At 37.3% G+C, this 18824-nt stretch overlaps 1 protein-coding gene across 7 annotated transcripts in view; it reads right to left on the bottom strand.

Moving 5' to 3' along the window:
- npnta (nephronectin a) overlaps nt 1–14551 on the bottom strand; it is a 60159-nt gene extending 45608 nt beyond the window's left edge. For 5 of the 7 annotated variants that reach the window (XM_027146036.2, XM_027146041.2, XM_027146040.2 and 2 more), the window contains exons 1-2: nt 14247–14551; nt 5001–5101 (exon numbers count right to left, since the gene is read on the bottom strand). In XM_027146036.2, the coding sequence (XP_027001837.1) occupies nt 5001–5101; nt 14247–14311 (166 nt within the window). In that variant the 5' untranslated portion in view covers nt 14312–14551. The remainder of the gene's footprint in view (nt 1–5000; nt 5102–14246) is intronic. The other 2 variants (XM_027146042.2, XM_027146044.2) reach the window with 1 other exon arrangement.
- Nucleotides 14552–18824: the final 4273 nt, after the last annotated feature.

Genomic DNA, 18824 nt, shown 5'->3' with positions numbered 1-18824 from the left:
TGAAAGAAAAAATAGAACTTGAGGAGAAAGTTATTATGTTCACTCATTTTAGTAGAACTGAGACCTAAAGTATACCACCATTGTAGAATATTTCATTTGATGATAATAAGAATAAAATATAATATTTATTTTATATTTATATTTTCAATAGCAAAAAGGAAATGCTTGGGCAGTACGGCTAAATCAGAGGAGAAGAACTAAATTGATGGTATATTTTCCATGCCTGGTGTAAATCTGTAAGAGAGAAAAGTCGAGGAAGATAAACAGACACTGAGAGATAACAATACAGAAAAAAGAGAGAGAAAGAGAAAGAATGGAAGAATCTTCTTCAGCTCTGATTAAGGTGAAAATGTGCTTCAGTCTAAAGTATGTGAACAGTCTTCAGATTAAAAAGACACTGAGACTTTGACCTGCAGAATCCAGATAAAACATTTCTTTTCTTTATCTTCTGGTCGTCGCTGATGTGAACAGTGGCAGATCTGTTTATGGTCCAGCATTCGGCTGTGGAGCTTTGTGTTTGGGAGTAGATCTGTATGCTAGGTCACTGTGGAGCACTTTCCCCTCTATGACCTGTCTTTTCCACCAGGCTTTTTTTATTAGGATCTTCTACCCCTACACTTCAGGACATCCCCATGAGTGTAAGAATGTGAGGGATGATGGAAGAAGCTGAAACACTGCAATCAAGAAAGACAGAGCTCCTGCTGTCCCTTTCATTCACCCTTATCCTCTCTCCTCTCTTCTCAAGCCAGTTTCAATTACTGCCTGAGTATGTGACCGCTTGCTGATTACACGCTAGCTACGATTGGGGACACACTGACCTTGGGTTTCACATGTTAGCTGTGTTTAGTTGGAGATTACAAAACCCTTTACAGAAAGTGAACATTTCCAGAATTCCTGGAAACCAAAATTTTATATTTCTATAGAACAACAAAAATAAACAGAATTGAACGAACTTGTTTGAATGATACAGCATGTCAGCTTAAGTGCAAACCTTGTAGTTCCTGGTTCATAAAAGCACTTCTGTAAAGCAGGAGTTACATACAACTGACCGGATAAAGTTCTGGTTCTTCCAATGAAAAACCTGCCTTGAGGTTCTATGTTCCTGACAAAATTCCTGAAGTGAACTATAATCCAGAAACTAAAATTCTGGTGTTAAACAAAACTGCATAAACAAATTTAAAATTCATCAGTGCAAAAAAGTTCTGGAAGTGCAGGAATTAAAATCCTGGTTCTTCTAAAAAACCTGCCTAAAATGGGTTCCAGAAAAAATTCCTGAAGATACAGTAAAAGGTGCTAAAAAGTTCTGGACCTAGAGAAAAGGAACTAAAATTCTGTACCTGAAACAAACAATCTAACCATAATAAAAATGTATACATTCATGAAGTTTCTTCACTTGAAAAAACATGTTACTGGGTTCCTTTTCAGAAACCTGTGAATTTTTACGCTTGCTTCAACTAGAGGAACCATAATTTTAGTTCTTGGGCAGTAGTTTTGCTTCCACCATTTTGTCTTGGTCCGGAATATTAGCTTCTGGAATGTAGTTAAAGAGAATGTTATAGTACCTTTTTTCTTCAGGAACAATTTCAAGAAGCCATGAGCTTTTTTCCGGAAGCAATGAATTTTAGAATTGATTGGAAAAAGCAGGATTTTAGTTCCTGGGCTTTAGTTTCAGAACCTTTTATTAGCTTTTTACAGCATAAACATTTTCATTTTAACATAAACATTTTCATAGGAAACTCTATTTTCCATCAAATAAAATTAACATTAGCCGTATACTAAACATTCTTGCCTCCCTGCCTTGTGTTATAAACTCATGGGCTCAGTCAGAGGTGTGAAAATTTCTACATTTAAGTTCTTCTAGATTAACTAGGCCATGTCGAATCTTATCATAAACATAGTAAATATGACCCTGTTTAAATTAAGCAGTATTCTGTGAGTGTTTTTAGAATATATTTCAGTCAAAAAAAGCACCAGAGGAAATGTGAAAGATTCACACACTCACTCTCACTCCCTCACTCACCCAACACAAAATCACAGGTATGCACCCATGCTTCATTTCATCCTGTCCCACACATGATTAAGCGACAGCTGGCACATAAACTAAAAGAGATAAGAGAGACTTGCGGCTCAGTGCACAGACGCATCAGACACCATGAGGTTAGAAAAATCGCATTAGCTGTTACTTACAGCTCCGTCAGTTGATTTGTGAGTCAAGCAGCTTTCTTCTCGAGCGAAAGCCATATATATCACGCTCCCACAGTCGAAGCAACAGCTGGAATATCATGCGTACAAGCCATGCAGAGAATGTTGCGCATTTGTCAGGCTGCCAGCTGCGCTCAGTTCGCTAATAATATCCTCATACACCTCCAAACGCAATTACCCCAAGTGTGAGGTTATTTTGATCTCACAGTAAGGCTAAATGTTTGGGCTTGGAAACATGCCTTAACTTTATTGGATGTGTAAGGAACATGCAGCAGCAGACATAATAAAACATGCTAATGTTGTTAATGCAAGCGCTGCTGCCTCGCCCTTGGAATGCTCTGAATGCACTTGATGAACTGAGCGCCTCTGTATGAGGAAAAAAAACTGATGTAAATATAAATGCGTTGTTTTGTTGTTTTTTTTTTTATATGAAAGAGACATAGAGAGCTCATCACTGTGAGTATGAGAGGAGAGGAGCTCATGAGTAGCGCAGCACATTGGCCATCTAAAGTGATTGCACATTCATTTTAAAGGTATTCAGTCAGAAGGTTCATTCATTCGTTCATCATAGCAGTGGAGCATCATTTGGGGAACTGCATTACAGATTATATTTTAGGTACAGAGTGTGTTTTATAGTGATTAATTCGAAATTAATTCAATTAAAATGAAGAAAATCCTGAGCTTGAAAGTAAATGTATCTTGCAAAGTATGGAATCAAACACAATGGACTCGGATAGGGTGTTTGTTACTCTTATACCACAGCAATTTGTCATTGGTAACAATGTTTTATATGTTTTATCCATTTATAGAAACTTTAGATTGACTATAGATTCCTGGCACTGTTCCAGCATTCTGTAATCACTTACATTATAGTAGCTACAGTATAAACACCCATTTCCTCTCTTTTTTCTCAATAAGACACTGGAGACACCTTCTAAAAATCCAAAAGAAACAGAACGCTCACTATCTTATTAATCTCTTGGCATGAGACAGAATTTATACGTTGTCTTGTATATTGTGAGACAAAATACAAGCGAGGTGAATTTTGCTTTTCTGAGGTGTATAGAGATATTTCGATGTAATATGCATTACAAATATAAAGTTTACAACTGCCTTGAAGCATTTTACTTAACAGTTCAAAAAGTTAGAAAGAAGTGTTATGACATATTGACATATATGCCTCATTTCAATAAGCTCACATTGACTTAATGAAAATGGCCTTTAATATATACTCCCACTTAACATATTCTCACTATCACTGAGTGACAGCATGCACGTAATGTAGCCACTGAAGGCCAGTTACCGTAAATCTATAAAACCAAAGTTCGTGCTGTGATTGATGTAAGTCACACTCGCATCTAAAACATTTCAGAAGCACGTCATGGATATTGCTGGCAGCAGCATAACCAGAAATTTATTTCCAATGGATGAAGAAATATACAGAATAAATTCATGACTGGTTTCCTGACCTGTATAATTAAACTGCTAAATGTAACATGCTCCAGCATTTTATTTTTCATGTTAATCAATCCCTCCAGGAATTTGCAATTTTGCGATCCTGCAAATCTGCAAAATGAAGCAAACTGCTCAATGTTTTAAGAAGCTCAGAATTTTTAAGATTTTTTGCAGATTTGTCCCAAGACATTCTATGTGATGTATTCACTACATGATGCAAGCAAAACCCTGTTCAATTAATAAGTGTCAAATTAATTGTCCATGAACTGAAAGAATCGCCAGTTAAAGTAGTTTTCCACTAAAAATACAAAATTCAGCCTTTTTGGCAGCAACAATCATGAAAAAAAAATCAGCAAAAGCCTAGAGAGACTGTTTACTAATGGTGCCAAAAAATACATGACAGTGAAAAAGATTAAATTAACAATTTAAAAATAGTTTATCGCCTCACGCCTCACAATTACTCAATTTTAAATGTGGTGAATTGGACCAGCCACTAACTACAATGCAAGTCTATGCCCATGATGTTATTACAGAAATAATATCATATTACCTTGCAGCCATAATTACTGTTAGAATTCAATAGCTCTGTGGTATAAGAATATTATATATTTTTTAATCTGTCAGGGTTACAAAATTTAATTCTGACTTAACACAAGTCACCAGTTCATTACATAGAGTGGAATATTTTTTCAAATGAATGTATCTAATATTAATGTTATACGTTATTAGGCATATGCTGATCATCATATAATATACTGCAATATTCAACACACATGATATCTTTATGGTGGACGTGACAAAATGTTCTTGCTGGTACCAAAAAAAAAAGGTAACCAATCTGTCATTGGGTTGGTGACCCTCAAGGGTGTGTTATAGACCCATTTAAATTGTAGAACTGGCATATGATGGCATATTTATATTAATTGTACAGCAGAGAACAAAAATAAATAAACTGTTTGTTTGTTTTTTTGTTGTTTTTTTATCTGAGAGTGTAGAAATTTCCATTTTGGAAAGTGTGTCAAATTTAAAAAGCAAAAAATGCTGTCCTCTAATTTGTGACTCCTCGATATCTGCAGATAAACATGGTATTATTCATCATATTAAAAAGTATATATACATTCAATAATATAATATAATGTAATCAGCACATGCTTTCAGGTTTCTGCATCGCTAAATAGAAAATAGTGACCTATTTTTTAATAAAGAACTGGCAACTTCCTGTATAGTCAGTTTATATTTGTGTGCAAGTGTGTGGCAGAAAGTTAGAGCATATAAAAGAAGTGAAAGCCCCTCTAAGCTAGCCCAAGAGCCCTAGCTGCACAAGGTAGCGGCATGCTACTCACGCTGGCAGTGCCCCCAAGAGCGTCGCGTCCAGCCCCAGCAGCAGTCTATGTGAGTGCCGTAGCGGCACATCCCGTTGGACGAGGCCATCTGCCTGGGCCACCTGTCAGGACAGAATAATAAATATAATAAGATATCAGAGGAATCACTACAATAGTGCATCTTCATGCTAAACTGATCTCATCATGCACTGCAATTGGACAGCGGTTAAAGCTCCAAAGGTCGGGTGTACCGCCCAGCACCGCCAAGCTGCCACTGTCAGGACTTTGAGCAAAGCCCTCATGATTATTTTTACCTTTTAAAAAAAATTGGGTTCCTAAAGGTTCCTCAAGGATTCTTTAGGTACTCCTTAATGTTCACATACCAACACTTTATTTCAATTATTCATATCTTCATTCACATCTCATAATTTTCACTATCACTTCTGTACCATCTCTGTACCTCACTGATGGTATGTAATTATGTTTGTTGTAAAGGTTATTATTATTTGACACTTGTTTGCATGGATTGTGAAAATGCACTTAGTCAACAGTACAAGATGAATGGTTTTGGGTTTTTTCCATGGCGTTTATGTGCTATACTTGAGTAGGATAAAACTGTCATTTTGTTTCTCCTATATACAGTGAAGCTGACAGAAATAAAGAGCCTTTGTCATTAATTGTTCCATAATGTTGAACATGTAGCTGTAATTGGCACGGTCTTAATTATTATAACCCTAAATGTAAAAGCAAATTGCTGTGCTGTAAGAATAATTAATAAATAATTAAAAACAAACCATGCTAGGAAAATGATTAACTTAATTACAGAAAGAACAGAAACTCTTACACCCAATGGCTGGCATCACAGCCAGCACATCATTGTTTATTTTCCTATAACACACCCAGTTATGTTCTTGTCCTTATACAGTATGTTGTATTCTGTCGAGCTACACATGCTAACCCTGAGATACTAGTGATCCTTGGCACTTTGATTCTCCCAAACTGCCCGATCGATCCCGATGCTCTACTTCTGGTAGGAGTCTCATCCCTTTAAGGCCATGTGCTGCTGCTGAGCATGAACCTACACGCACAGCCTGGAGATACATGGGATTGATATAGATAGTATATCAGTTAGGAACTATGGAGATCTTTTTAGACTACAATCAACACTAACACTCAAACCTCCATCAGTGAACAGTTGATAACTTCAACAAGACAGATTTCATTTTGTGAATCTTCTGCTAACAATAATGCACTTATAGTTATAGAAGGGAAATGATTTCTAATCACACCATCCAGTGTGAACGAGAATGGGTTGAGTTGAACTGAATATCATGTAAACTATTTCCTGCCCAAATATCTTGCAGATGAGTCTTTTGTCGATTTGACCTGAATAGTTGTTCATGACAGTATATATTCAGGGTTGTATAGTTGTAGAAATGAAAGATATTTTCAAATACAAGCTTTGATATTTTAACAAAGGCCATTTTCTCAAGCTATATGAATGCCTGTGGTGTGTGTAATATTGCTGAGCCTGTCTGGCTGATGCTGCTTATCCTATTCATCAGTGAGTCAATGACACCTTATCTGCATTCATACTGCCTCCATTGAATGTGTAGATAGAGGGACTACAGATAACACCAGTGTGAATTATCACCCCGTCGTTCAGCATTGGAGGCAAGACGAGCTATATCTGCTCTCCCTACAGACACCCAAGCATCTACTAGCAACGGTGCAGGAAATGATAATAATAAGCGATATTGAAATGAAATACAAAATGACCTAAAGTAATGAGATGTTTCTGTGGGGGGCTTTGCGTTTAATCCACCATAAGTCATTTCTCAGTGAAATGGAGAAGATGTCTTCAGCCTAGGATGAAGTGTTCTTGCAAGTAGGCCTAGTTTGTTGGCAGTCCCAAGTAGGATTAGAATACCTTTTTTATTTAAAACTAGAAGAAAGAACCATTTAAGGTCTTGGAAAATGAAGAGCAGATTCCAATATTTGGTCATTGCATGACCTAGATGGATCACGTGCCAAAATGTGAGGTTAAAAATACACTTTAAAGCAATATTCCTGGAGAAGTAGCCATTTTGAGAAAGGAAAGGAAGAAAATAGGGATGCAGGATATAGCAGGTGTGGTGGGATTGGAGGACCTGTGATAAGAGCATGGCATTGTTAATTCCATCCACACTCACCTCAATCCCCTTCGATTAGCTTCTACTGCCAGCCAGGGAAAATGCTAATGCCTCTGGCTGCCCGTGCTGCCAATCACCGAGAGAGAAGGTTTGATGGAAAGCAGCAACGGCAGGCCTGGGAAAAAAAATGTTTGTGTGCTGTCTGGCACAGAGACAGGGACATGACTCTTCACAAAGACTCTGAAGTCACACCAAGCATGCTAAGCGTCAGCGTCTGGCTTTACTCTGACACCGTCATTATTTAATCTCTTGTTTCTAGCCTCAGACACACACAGCAGGATGGACACTTTCTGCCTTCACTGTATCCGTATTCACACAGCTCTCAAGCATCTGATCATCCATTCCAATCAAAACATGTACCTAAATACTGACTGCTAAATGATTACTAAACTATTAGCCACGATACTAAATCTGATCATCCCTGATTATGCTAATTTATATAATAAAGCTAATCAGCTCAAACAATGGCACATGCGGAGACAGAGAGAGATGAACACCAGATTGCTTTTTTGCAAGCGCTGATAATTAACATGGCCGATCTCCAGATAGGCATTTTAACAATGGTCGCAAACCCAATAAGGTTTCTGCAGTAATGTGGCAACGTGCCTAGCAGCAACTGATGGATCATTTGCTTACATGGTTTACAAATACCTCATAAAACAAAGAGTGAGAAAGAGTGAGGGAGAGGGGGAGAGAGAGAGAGAGAGAGAGAGAGAGAGAGAGAGAGAGAGAGAGAGAGAGAGAGAGAGAGAGAGAGGCAAATGGCAAGATGAGCTATGAACAAGGGGCAAGCAGACAAGCAAGATCAACAAATATAGATATAGCAGCAAAACAGAGACAAAGAGACATAATCAGAGAGAAAGATGAACAAAGGATTGAGAGAATGTACAGCCCATGTGAGCTATAGGGAAAGAGAAAAGTAAAAGAAACAAGCAAATACGAAAAAGAGACAGTGAAGGAGCTAGCGCTGAAGTTCAGGAAAGTCAAGAAAATTTTTTAATATTTTTTACTTTTTAATGTGAGTATAATACGTAACATACAATAAAAAAAAACAAACAAGATGGTCTAAAAGCATCTCTATCTATTTATTTTGCCTTCATTGGGGCAAGTCGTGGTCTAATGGTTAGAGAGTCTGACTCGTAATCCTAAGGTTGGTGGTTCGAGTCTCAGGCCGGCCACGACTGAGGTGCCCTTGAGCAAGGCACCGAACCCCCAACTGCTCCCTGGGCGCTGCAGCATAAAAAAAAATAAAGTTATCTAGCTGTGTACTTTAAAAGTACTTTAAAGAAAAAAATTCCTGTCAGCTTTTTGGATGTGTTTTTTTTTTTTTTTTTTGATAAATTCACAGAATCTAAAATTACCAGCACTGGCATTTTGTTGGGAAAAAGTGCTAAATGAGAGGTGGACAATGTGTGGAGTCTCATGGAGGCCCATCTGGCATGTGTAATGTATGTAGAAGTAGAGAAAATGAGTATAAAAACCCAAATGGAAAAAGAGAACAAAAAGAGAGATAACAATTGTGATAATCCTACCATTTAAAAAAAATTGGGTTCCTAAAGGTTCCTCAAGGATTCTTTAGGTACTTATGGGTTTTAAGCTTCTTAATTAAAGGCTTATCTGACAGGAAATCATTCTGTTGGAGGGTTATTCATAGAATCATAGAATACAAGTGTCACTCCAGAGGAATTAGCCAAACCGTTTAATGGTGTAGAAAAGTAAAGTTCCCATGATGCACTTCCTTTTCCCCAGCATACTGCAAATCCATCAGTTGCATAGAGAGCACCTTACAGTACTATGCTCACAATTTGCCAAATTTCACAACAACAATCTTCCAAAGATTTCCTGAGTTATGCCATGGTGATTGCAAACACACACCCCCCCCCACACACACACACACACATTCAAGGGTCTAGATCACTGATTCATAGTTCCAGCCCAGAAGTTACAAACAAAGCATTTGAGATAAGGCACAAGCTCCAGAAAAAGCCCTGGCACCTTGTTGGTGGGAAACTTGTTTAAATTGGGTGACAGGCCAGTTAGTATGTATAGAGAAAGAATAGCATAAAACGAGAACAAAGTGACATAGAAGAAAATAGGACCAGAAGAAGAATAAAGATAGATATGAACAGAATGTCAACCCTATAAAGGTTTCTGACATGTGTGGGCTATGGGAGGATGCCTGAGATCACCTCCCTGGTGCCAGAAAAGAAGGCACACGAATCATCGCGTGCCAACCTGCAGTTTGTGAACCCTGGACCACATCCAATGACATGCCAGAGTGAGAGAAAGCGTGAGATACGGGGGGGTGAGAAAAAGAGAGGAGGAGATGCCTGGCGCCAGGATCCATGCTTAGCTTGGTGTAAAATAACTGTCACAACTAATCTTTGCCACCTATTCGAATGCCTGGCTTCACCCTGTCAACCACACACTCTCAACGGCTTACTCTCTCTGACTTTGCCACTTACATCCATCTCGTGGGTGGAGTAATTTCTCTTAAAATCCTCGCCTTACGGTTTATATGTAGAGGCCAAGATCAAAATTGTTGGTAGAAGGCTGTAATTTGTGCTCCAGTGCAATTGAGGGTGGAACAAGAGTCATGAAAAATTCATGAAATTTGTGCTCTAGTCTAACACAAAGGCCTGAAGCCATTTTTACACTTTTACAGTCCCATATGAAATTCATATTGAGCGTCACACCGTCATTTAGCATGTACACTCATCTCATGAATACTGATGTAATGATGCATGGCATTGTTTGAGAAGAAGAAAAAAGTGCCTTTAATATTCTTCACATTCCTGAGACACCTCCCCTGACTGGCCTACAATCAGACACGGGTCATCAACACACACACTTGACAGTCACATCCCACACACATACACACTGTGTGTGCACTGAAACACCAGTTTTTTCTGAGAGCACATCCTCACGTCTCGCTCCGGCAAGCTAATGAAGGCTAATCGCTCATAATGAAAAGGGTGAATATAAAATTCCAGCAATCTGTGTGTAATGACCAAGCATATTAGTGCGGCTGGTCATTGGTCTCTCAGCTGCTGAGCGGATATATGCAGATAAAATGCATGTGTGCACAGATAATTAGTGAGCAACTGACAAAAGAAGGAGATAAATTGTACCCAGTGGTTCAGAAGAAAAAAATAGTATGGAAGCCATCTCACAGGACTAATGATGAGCTTAATGAGGCAGGAAGTGCAGCAGCAAATGGAACAGGGGTTAGCGATATTGTGCAACCTGGATCTAATATTGGAAATTCTTTGAGGCCAGAATACTAGTAACTGTTATTGCAGCTCATTCTACAGAGTTAAACGTGGATGCAGGGCTGGATGTGGTGTGGCATCACGCAACAGTAGAGATTCAGCGAGTAGTTATTAGGTTGATGTTAGGCTTTTGCAAAAATGTAAAATAATTCTTTAGCATTATACTTTAGATATCGGCCGATTTAGGATGCATCATGTGCAATGTTATCACACAGTCGGTTATAAAACACAGTCAGGTATTAATTGGGATCTTGGGACATAATAATCTACAACACTGAGATATTTAAAAAAAACAATTGATGGCAGACATTTTCATACAGAGCAACATAGTGATGCAGAATACAATCCAAGCTTATAGCTGTGAGTTAAAGGCCTAGGCCCAACTGTTTCTCTGGAAGTGCCAAGATTTTAACCCAAACGTCTGCTGCAATGGTTTTGGGATTGGTGTTTTTTTCCCTTAACTAGCAGACAGTCAGGGGTTGAATGCTTTTAAAATCCCATCCAATCCAATCCAATCTAAGCATATGGGTACGAGTTAGGAGCCAAGTGGAAAAGCTCAACTGGTTGTCTGGATGTGCCAGGATTTTCAGTGTTAATATAGCACCTCAACAACTTGAATTATTTTTATGCCAGCTTGAGTCTGGACTGATTTAATTAGAATTAATCCACACATACGAGAATGAGTGAAGGGCCAAGTCCCAAAGCTCAGGTGGATCTCAGACAAACTTTGAACTCAAACTCTGATACAGAAACTTAATTGTTCCAGCTGAATTCTATGCTTCCCAGAATAACTGAGTTAAGCACAGACTAAACAACATTGAAGGCATTTTTCAGTGTGGTATATTTGGCACCAATAATCAAACAGGTGAGCGAATTGTTCATTAAACATGTATATTTTATCTAGATACATTTTTGTCAACTATCCTTTTTAGTGATATAAAAACATAGACATACTTTTGTGTTGTTTAATTCTGATAATTGCACTATAGAGTGAGAGCGAGTCAAGAGGCTTTTATTGTCATTTCAATCATATATACTGTAGCTGATGCAGTAACCTACAGTATCTGACCTTGAACTTAAAAGAAAATCCAAATACCAACACTACTATTCTGAGCAAACTGCTATAATGAGTTTTTCTATTGATTAAATCTGTCATTGTGGTACAAAATGCCTGTATGCAGTTTAGGTAGGAACAACCCATTAGACACGACTTTTAAATAGCCCTGCCAAAGGACAGGAAATAATGAATGGGTCTCTCATAGTCCTTTCTTTGAGAATGTTCTGTCAATGAATTTAGATTGAGGCAAGTGAAGTAGGTTTATAAGCAGTAGCAATTGGCAAATAATGACTTTGTTGACATGCTCCGTCCTTCACGGCTGGCATTAATGAAGCATGCTGGAGGGTTAATGTACGCTGATTATGTGCTGGTCAGCCAACTCTAAAGAAATGCTCTGATGTCCAATATGAGACACACTGGGATTTTTCACGAATTGAACCTTTGAGCTGAATGTAGTACAAACACAACATTTAGATGGAAGGCTAAACTCTAATAGCAATCGATAACTTGGCAGTGCAAGCAAAACTGATTGCATAGAAGGATGTGGGGAAAACTGTTAAATACACAAATTTACATTTTTTAGTGTACATTTGTAATACTCCACTGGCTTCAAGTGTGGGGAAAAACACACTAGTGTGTTTCCTTGAAATATAAAAATGCTAAACATAAAGTAACCCTTTCATTCATACAATCAAACAAAAAAAAAATGGTAAAAATATGGATCAGCTACAGTACAAATAAACTTAAGCTAAATAGATTATTTAATGGTAGTATAGATTATTTAATGGAAAACATGATTCTTCAAGTGCCTTCAAAACAGTTTGGAACAGTTTACCAAATGTATCCTAAATAATTAACCCTTTCTTTCTTAATGGTTAAAATTTAGGGCTCCAGGTAGTTCCAGGTAGTATTTTCCTAAAGTAAGAACATACATTATTATCAAATGAGCCCTGAAATAAACCCATTTTAAGGTTTCTTTGAATAATAAAGTGGTTCATCAAGGATTTTGGTGTAAAGGCTTTTATTTTAGAACACCTTTTAATAAGAAAACACTCAGTTGGACCTTTAACAGAACAACAGAAGAACCCTTGAGGCTTCCATATTTTGTATGAATGCACATTGACCTAGATGCTGAAAATAAGTCAAGACTTAAGTTTGAGATTTAAGTTTCATAACCTGTCCACACTTCAATGGTTCTCCTAGGGATTTTGGATGAGGGTACTTACACAGCTTCCCAAAGTGTTTCTTCAAGACTTGGAACTTTCTCTAACAGGAACTCAGGTGAAAGATTCTTCTAGATGATTGAGGACACCGAAAGTGGCTACCTTGAACATTGTTTTAAGAGCTTCCATTCTTTCAGTCTGTGTGGAGTGCCATCATCAATCCCCAGCCCACTATTTTCCTTTTCAAATCAGGTCACATTAATGTCTGGCGAGCACTGAAAGCAAATGTATAGTTGTGTGGACAAAGGAATCGATTGCAGATCCTACAGAGCTTGTGCTTGTTTTAAAATCCAACATTTCTGTGGTGAACTTAGAAATATTCCAGCAAAACCTGCATCGCTCACAAGGTCTCTCTCTCTGCGAGTGGAACAGTGACAAATAAACAGAGGTAAAGAAGAAGAAAAAAGACTACAACTGAGAAGATAATGACTCCATTTTAAAAGATTGCCCTATTTTTAGTTGCGCAGAGCCCAAAGTAAATGAAGTTTTATTTTACAGCAAAGTTGGAGAGCAGTGTATTCAGACATTCCTCCATTCTGCTAACGTAAAACCTCAGGGCATGATGAATGCTCCAATAGCACTTACTGTAGCTGACAAGCCAGTGATTGCCAGTCTTGCCCTAGGAATATCAATTTTAGTGTTTCCTTGCCTTAACACACCCAACTGAACTTGTTAATGACCTGATGAATTGGGTCAGGTGTGATAGCGCAGGGGAACTCCAGGAGCAGGACGCACAGGAAACATAGCTGTAAGTGGAGACTACAGCACCACATGCCAGGGAAAGTTAAGCTTAGGTATATTAATAAGGGAGCATGATGCAAGGGCTTGAAACATACTTTTAAAATAGCCCCCTTCGGGTAAATGTAGCTGTCACTGGTGCCGAAAGCGAAGTTGTTATCCATAAATAGGGCGCATTAATTTCGTTTCAACCTAAAGCCTCTGCGCGTTATTGCAGAGCAAGAATTTGACCTGAAAAAAAAAATCTGAGATCAGGGTTAGGTGCATGTGAAGCTCAGGGTGCTGTCTGGAGGGTGTGAGTGTGAGTGTGAGTTTTTGCAGCGCTCTTCTTCACATAGTTCAGCATTTCATGTTAGAACATGAAGCCAAAAGCCGGCATCCCGGCGCGCGCTCTCAGTCTGTTCTCTCAGTCCAGAGGAAACACTAATACACACTTACACTTCAATCATTCCTCCTGCCATGTCCTTTCCTCTGTGCAATAGTAAGTTTACAGTAAACAAACAAACAAACAAACAAAAAGGTATTATATGTTATGCATTTCAAGAATATAGGAAATTCAATTGTCGGGTATTTTGCATAAATATACATATCAGGTGTGTTGCATGTATTGATATTTATCCTTTGCTCTGTTAAATAAATAGATACATGATGCACTACCCTAAAAAATATTAATGCGTTTTATCGGGACAAAAACCCAAAGAAACAAACTCTACATACATTTGCATAATTTCTGCAAAGAAAATCATTCACAATATGCAAACCTGCTCATGCATGTATAGGCTTACCTCCCATCAAATTCTGCACTCACACCGATCAGGAAAATCCACAACACGATCAACTTTCTCAACATCTCCGCGTGCGTTCACACAGAAATCCTACACTTCGGTAATTTCGTACCCGCTCCGGGATTTCAGCAGGCTGTAAAAATAACGTTTCAGAGACAGATCGAGAAGTTCACAGAAGGTCCGGCATGAAAAGAGCACGGTGCTGTTTCTGCTACCAGTTCATGCAGTATGTGTGTGTGTGTGTGAACTGCACTGGTGTGGTGCTGAGAGTCCTGCCTATATACCGCGTGAAGCCAAGTGCACTCTGCTGGTGCGCACAAAACTGATGAAGGATTCATCAAGGAGCCGACTCCTTTTGAACGACTCCCTTAGGGAAATCAATCAGGTGAATCGATTCCTAAGGCGAAAGGATCAGAAATTTGTTTTGTATTTTTTAAATTTAACAGGCACAATTTACACATTAACCACTTTAATGTGTTTTACTGTCTAAGATTCTTATAATAATAAAATAATAAAACAGTCGTCCATTTTTAACCTGCCTTACTTGACTTGTCAAGGTAATTTGAGGTATTGCCTACTATTAGTATTATTATTATTATTAATAATAATACTAATACTGCTACAACTGCTACTACTACTACTACTACTACTAATAATAATAATAATAATAATAATAAGAAGAAGAAGAAGAAGAAGAAGAAGAAGAAGAAGAATTATTATTATTATTATTATTATTATTATTATTATTATTATTATTATTATTGTATTTTATTATGGTTGTTATTATTGTTATTATTATTAATAGCAACAACAACAACAACAACAACAACAATAATAATAATAATAATAATAATAATAATAATAATAATAATACTTTATCCATTCACACATACATACACTTTATTATTATTATTATTATTTACTTAGTTATCCATATTAAATACTATATCCATGTTATATCCTAAAGGCAAACCCTCAGAAACTGTACTCTACTCAGTGTCTCAGCGTAGCGAGCCAAACAAATCAGAACTTTTATTGTTGACTCACTTGTTCAAAAGAATCGAATCAGTAAACTGACTCGTGATGCCGACGGAGAGCTGTTTTTTATATGCAGAAAATACTTCTACATGTTTGTGAATAATTTAGACTTTGGGTAATTTGTCATACAAATCAATTTTGTTTATTTATTATAATAAACATTATTTGTCATATAATAATGATAACTATTAATATTGTTATTATAATATTATGTAATATAATAATAATAATAATAATAATAATAATAATAATGATGATGATGATGATGATGATGATGATGATGATAACATTATTATTATTATTATTATTATTATTATTATTATTATTATTATTATTATTATTATTATTATTATTATTATTATTATTATTATGTCTCTTATATGATGGGGTCTTGGTAGCATTTAGTGTTATGAGGTGTGGCCTGTTGTCTGCCTGTTTTTTTTTTTATTTTTTTATTTATTTATTTTTTATAATTCCTAGAAACAAATGAGCTAATTTGTATTACTTACTGAAAGCACCATGGTGTTTAATTGATTTATGTCTAATACATTTTTTAAAGACCCATTATGCGCCACTGGACTCGATACTGATTACACAATTAAAAACAACAAAAAACTCTTCTATTGTTGTGCATTCCTTAAACAATATGTGGTCAAAAATGGTCACTTTGCCATTCTGGACAGGGTAGAAAGGGGCTGTGTAATCGTGTATACAGTAGCAGCAGATGGGTGACAGTCAGTCATTACATACCTGTTAAGTGATTTTATATGGGATACATTCAAAATAGATGCTGTTAATAAAAATGTCCTCTGGGTACATACTAAGCAAACTATATTGACAGCTATACCAGAAGCATCTCTCAAAACACATATGCGTTAGGTCAAGGTTTTCAAAACTGGTTGAAGCAAAACTACTGTATGTGTTCTTTTAGGACAGTTCACATCACATTAAGAGCTTTGATATGTGTAATTGATTTTTTTTTCCCCCAAAAAAAAATGTCACTCGTGATTCCATTTGATTTGAGAAATATACAGTTGATAAAAAAAAAGTATTTCCCTTTGTCCAGTGACCAGTAAACATTTGAATTTCTCTATAAAATATACCATAATAAAAATACATTTTATGTTCTGTTTATTATTAAACAATGTGGTGTGTCCCTGTCTAAGAGGTCACAATATAAATGCTAACATATTACCACATATTGGTTTCATTTAAAGGTGTGAATTGAATATCAGGTTGTACTACTGTAAGAGCTGCTACTATGAAAATAAATTAAAAAAAACAACAACTCACCACTAAAGTGAATGAGGAATTTAGTAGTTGTAAACTCATAATAAGGATAGACAAAAATATCACAAATTAGGATCTTATTAAACCTTAAAGTAATAAATAAATGAATGAATGAATGAATGAATGAATGAATACATAAATAAATAAATAAACTAAATTTTTTAGGAAGATAAGAACCTTTACATATTCAATAAACCCTTCTTTCTAAGAGTGTAGTTGGCTTCTTTCCTCAGCACGCATCCTTAGTATTTAGGGGAACCTCCTCAAACCATGATCCAAGGCTTGAGGTGTTTCTTACAAGCTGAGACGAGATATGTTAGGATGCCAGAAGCTTCTTTTGTGTATACACACACATTTAAAACCACATACACGTGCACACCTTTTCAAATATAGACCTGCAAAGCAAGAGAAACTTAGTGGCTTCAGGCATGTCAATTTTTTTCCCATTTAATGAGGCCAAACATCTGCATGATCTAATAACGTCCACCGGGTGAGTGAAAGTTCAGATGCTCGGTGTACTGACAGAGAATGAAGAAAAGGTTTTAAGGTTCTTTTCTTTTAATAGAAAAATATGAATATCTGCATCTCAGTACTATACAAGGGCTGAAAAAGATGACTGATTGACATGCACTTTACTGAGTCTGATCCACTAGATCAGGGCTTCTGAGCTCTGCAGTCCTAAGGTTCATTTCGGGTTCTTCCACTTCTAATTCATCTGACTCAACTTGTATTGGATTTGATAATTCACTCATGAACTGTATCAGGCATGTTATGAGTCGGGAATATTAAAACGATGCAGGTCTCTAGAGCCTTCATAACTACATTTACATTTCCAACATTTGGCAGACGTGCTTATCCAGAGCGACTTACATCATCTATTTTATATATATATCCTAAATCCTCAGTGACAGTGAAGGAGATGTGACCCTAGATCCTCAGTGACAGTGAAGGAGGTGTGACCCTAGATCCTCATTGACAGTGAAGGAGGTGTGACCCTAGATCCTCAGTGACAGTGAAAGGAGGTGTGACCCTCGATCCTCATTGACAGTGAAGGAGATGTGACCCTAAATCCTCAGTGACAGTGAAGGAGATGTGACCCTAAATCCTCAGTGACAGTGAAGGAGGTGTGACCGTAGATCCTCATTGACAGTGAAGGAGGTTTGACCCTAAATCCTCAGTGACAGTGAAGGAGGTGTGACCCTAAATCCTCAGTGACAGTGAAGAAGGTGTGGCCTTTGTTCCTCAGTGACAGTGAAGAAGGTGTGGCCTTTGTTCCTCAGTGACAGTGAAGGAGGTGTGACCCTAAATCCTCAGTGACAGTAAAGAAGGTGTGGCCTTTGTTCCTCAGTGACAGTGAAGAAGGTGTGGCCTTTGTTCCTCAGTGACAGTAAAGAAGGTGTGGCCTTTGTTCCTCATTGACAGTGTAGGAGGTGTGACCCTAGATCCTCAGTGACAGTGAAGGAGGTGTGGCCTCTCTGCCTCAATAACGTGAAGGAAACATTTTCTATGTCTAAAATCACTCCGTGACTCACTCTTTCACTCTTTACTATAAAGCATGTCCTATATACAGTAGAGCACTACGTAGGGCAGCAGTTATGAAGACAGCTGACCTGTTTCAGAAAACACTGTGAACATGACAAATTATAATAGAAATAAAAATAGGAAACTGAAGTCATAGAAAATTGTTAACCTCACCAAGCCTGTGCATTTTGGTACAGGGACATAGTGTGCATTGGTGCATTACTGGTAATACAGTCATTTAACTAAAGGCTGTTTATTGAGAATTTGAGTGCACATTGTAGCAATGTGCTAATGGCTTGTAATACCTAATGATACAGTTAGGGGAAAAAATATATCACTCAACTTGATATAATGCAAAATAAACATCAAGCCTGTCAAGAGAGCATCTCTGTTTGGATTTACATATGCAAGTACTTATGAGACAATGACTGGATTATTATTGCAGTGATTATGTTTCAGTTGACAACAATTCTTTAAACCCTAACTGGAACAGTGGGCAGCTTCTCCTTTCTCAAACAACCATGTTGGAAGACACATCTGTGGTTCATGGAAAATACTGTTACTGTGTTTCATAAGGCACAAATTGGACTGCATCAAAACAACCATGGAGACTGCTGAAATCACTGAAATCGGGTTAAGTACTGCTAATGTGTTATTACCACCTGGAAGGCGAGTGGTGAACTGTCAATTTGGTGGAAGAAATATTGTCAGAGTTTTTTTTTAAATGCT

This window comes from Tachysurus fulvidraco, chromosome 4 (assembly GCF_022655615.1).
Source record: "Tachysurus fulvidraco isolate hzauxx_2018 chromosome 4, HZAU_PFXX_2.0, whole genome shotgun sequence".
Lineage (NCBI taxonomy): Eukaryota > Metazoa > Chordata > Actinopteri > Siluriformes > Bagridae > Tachysurus > Tachysurus fulvidraco.
Note: the sequence above shows the minus strand (reverse complement) of the source record. Positions and strands in the feature narration are given on the sequence as shown.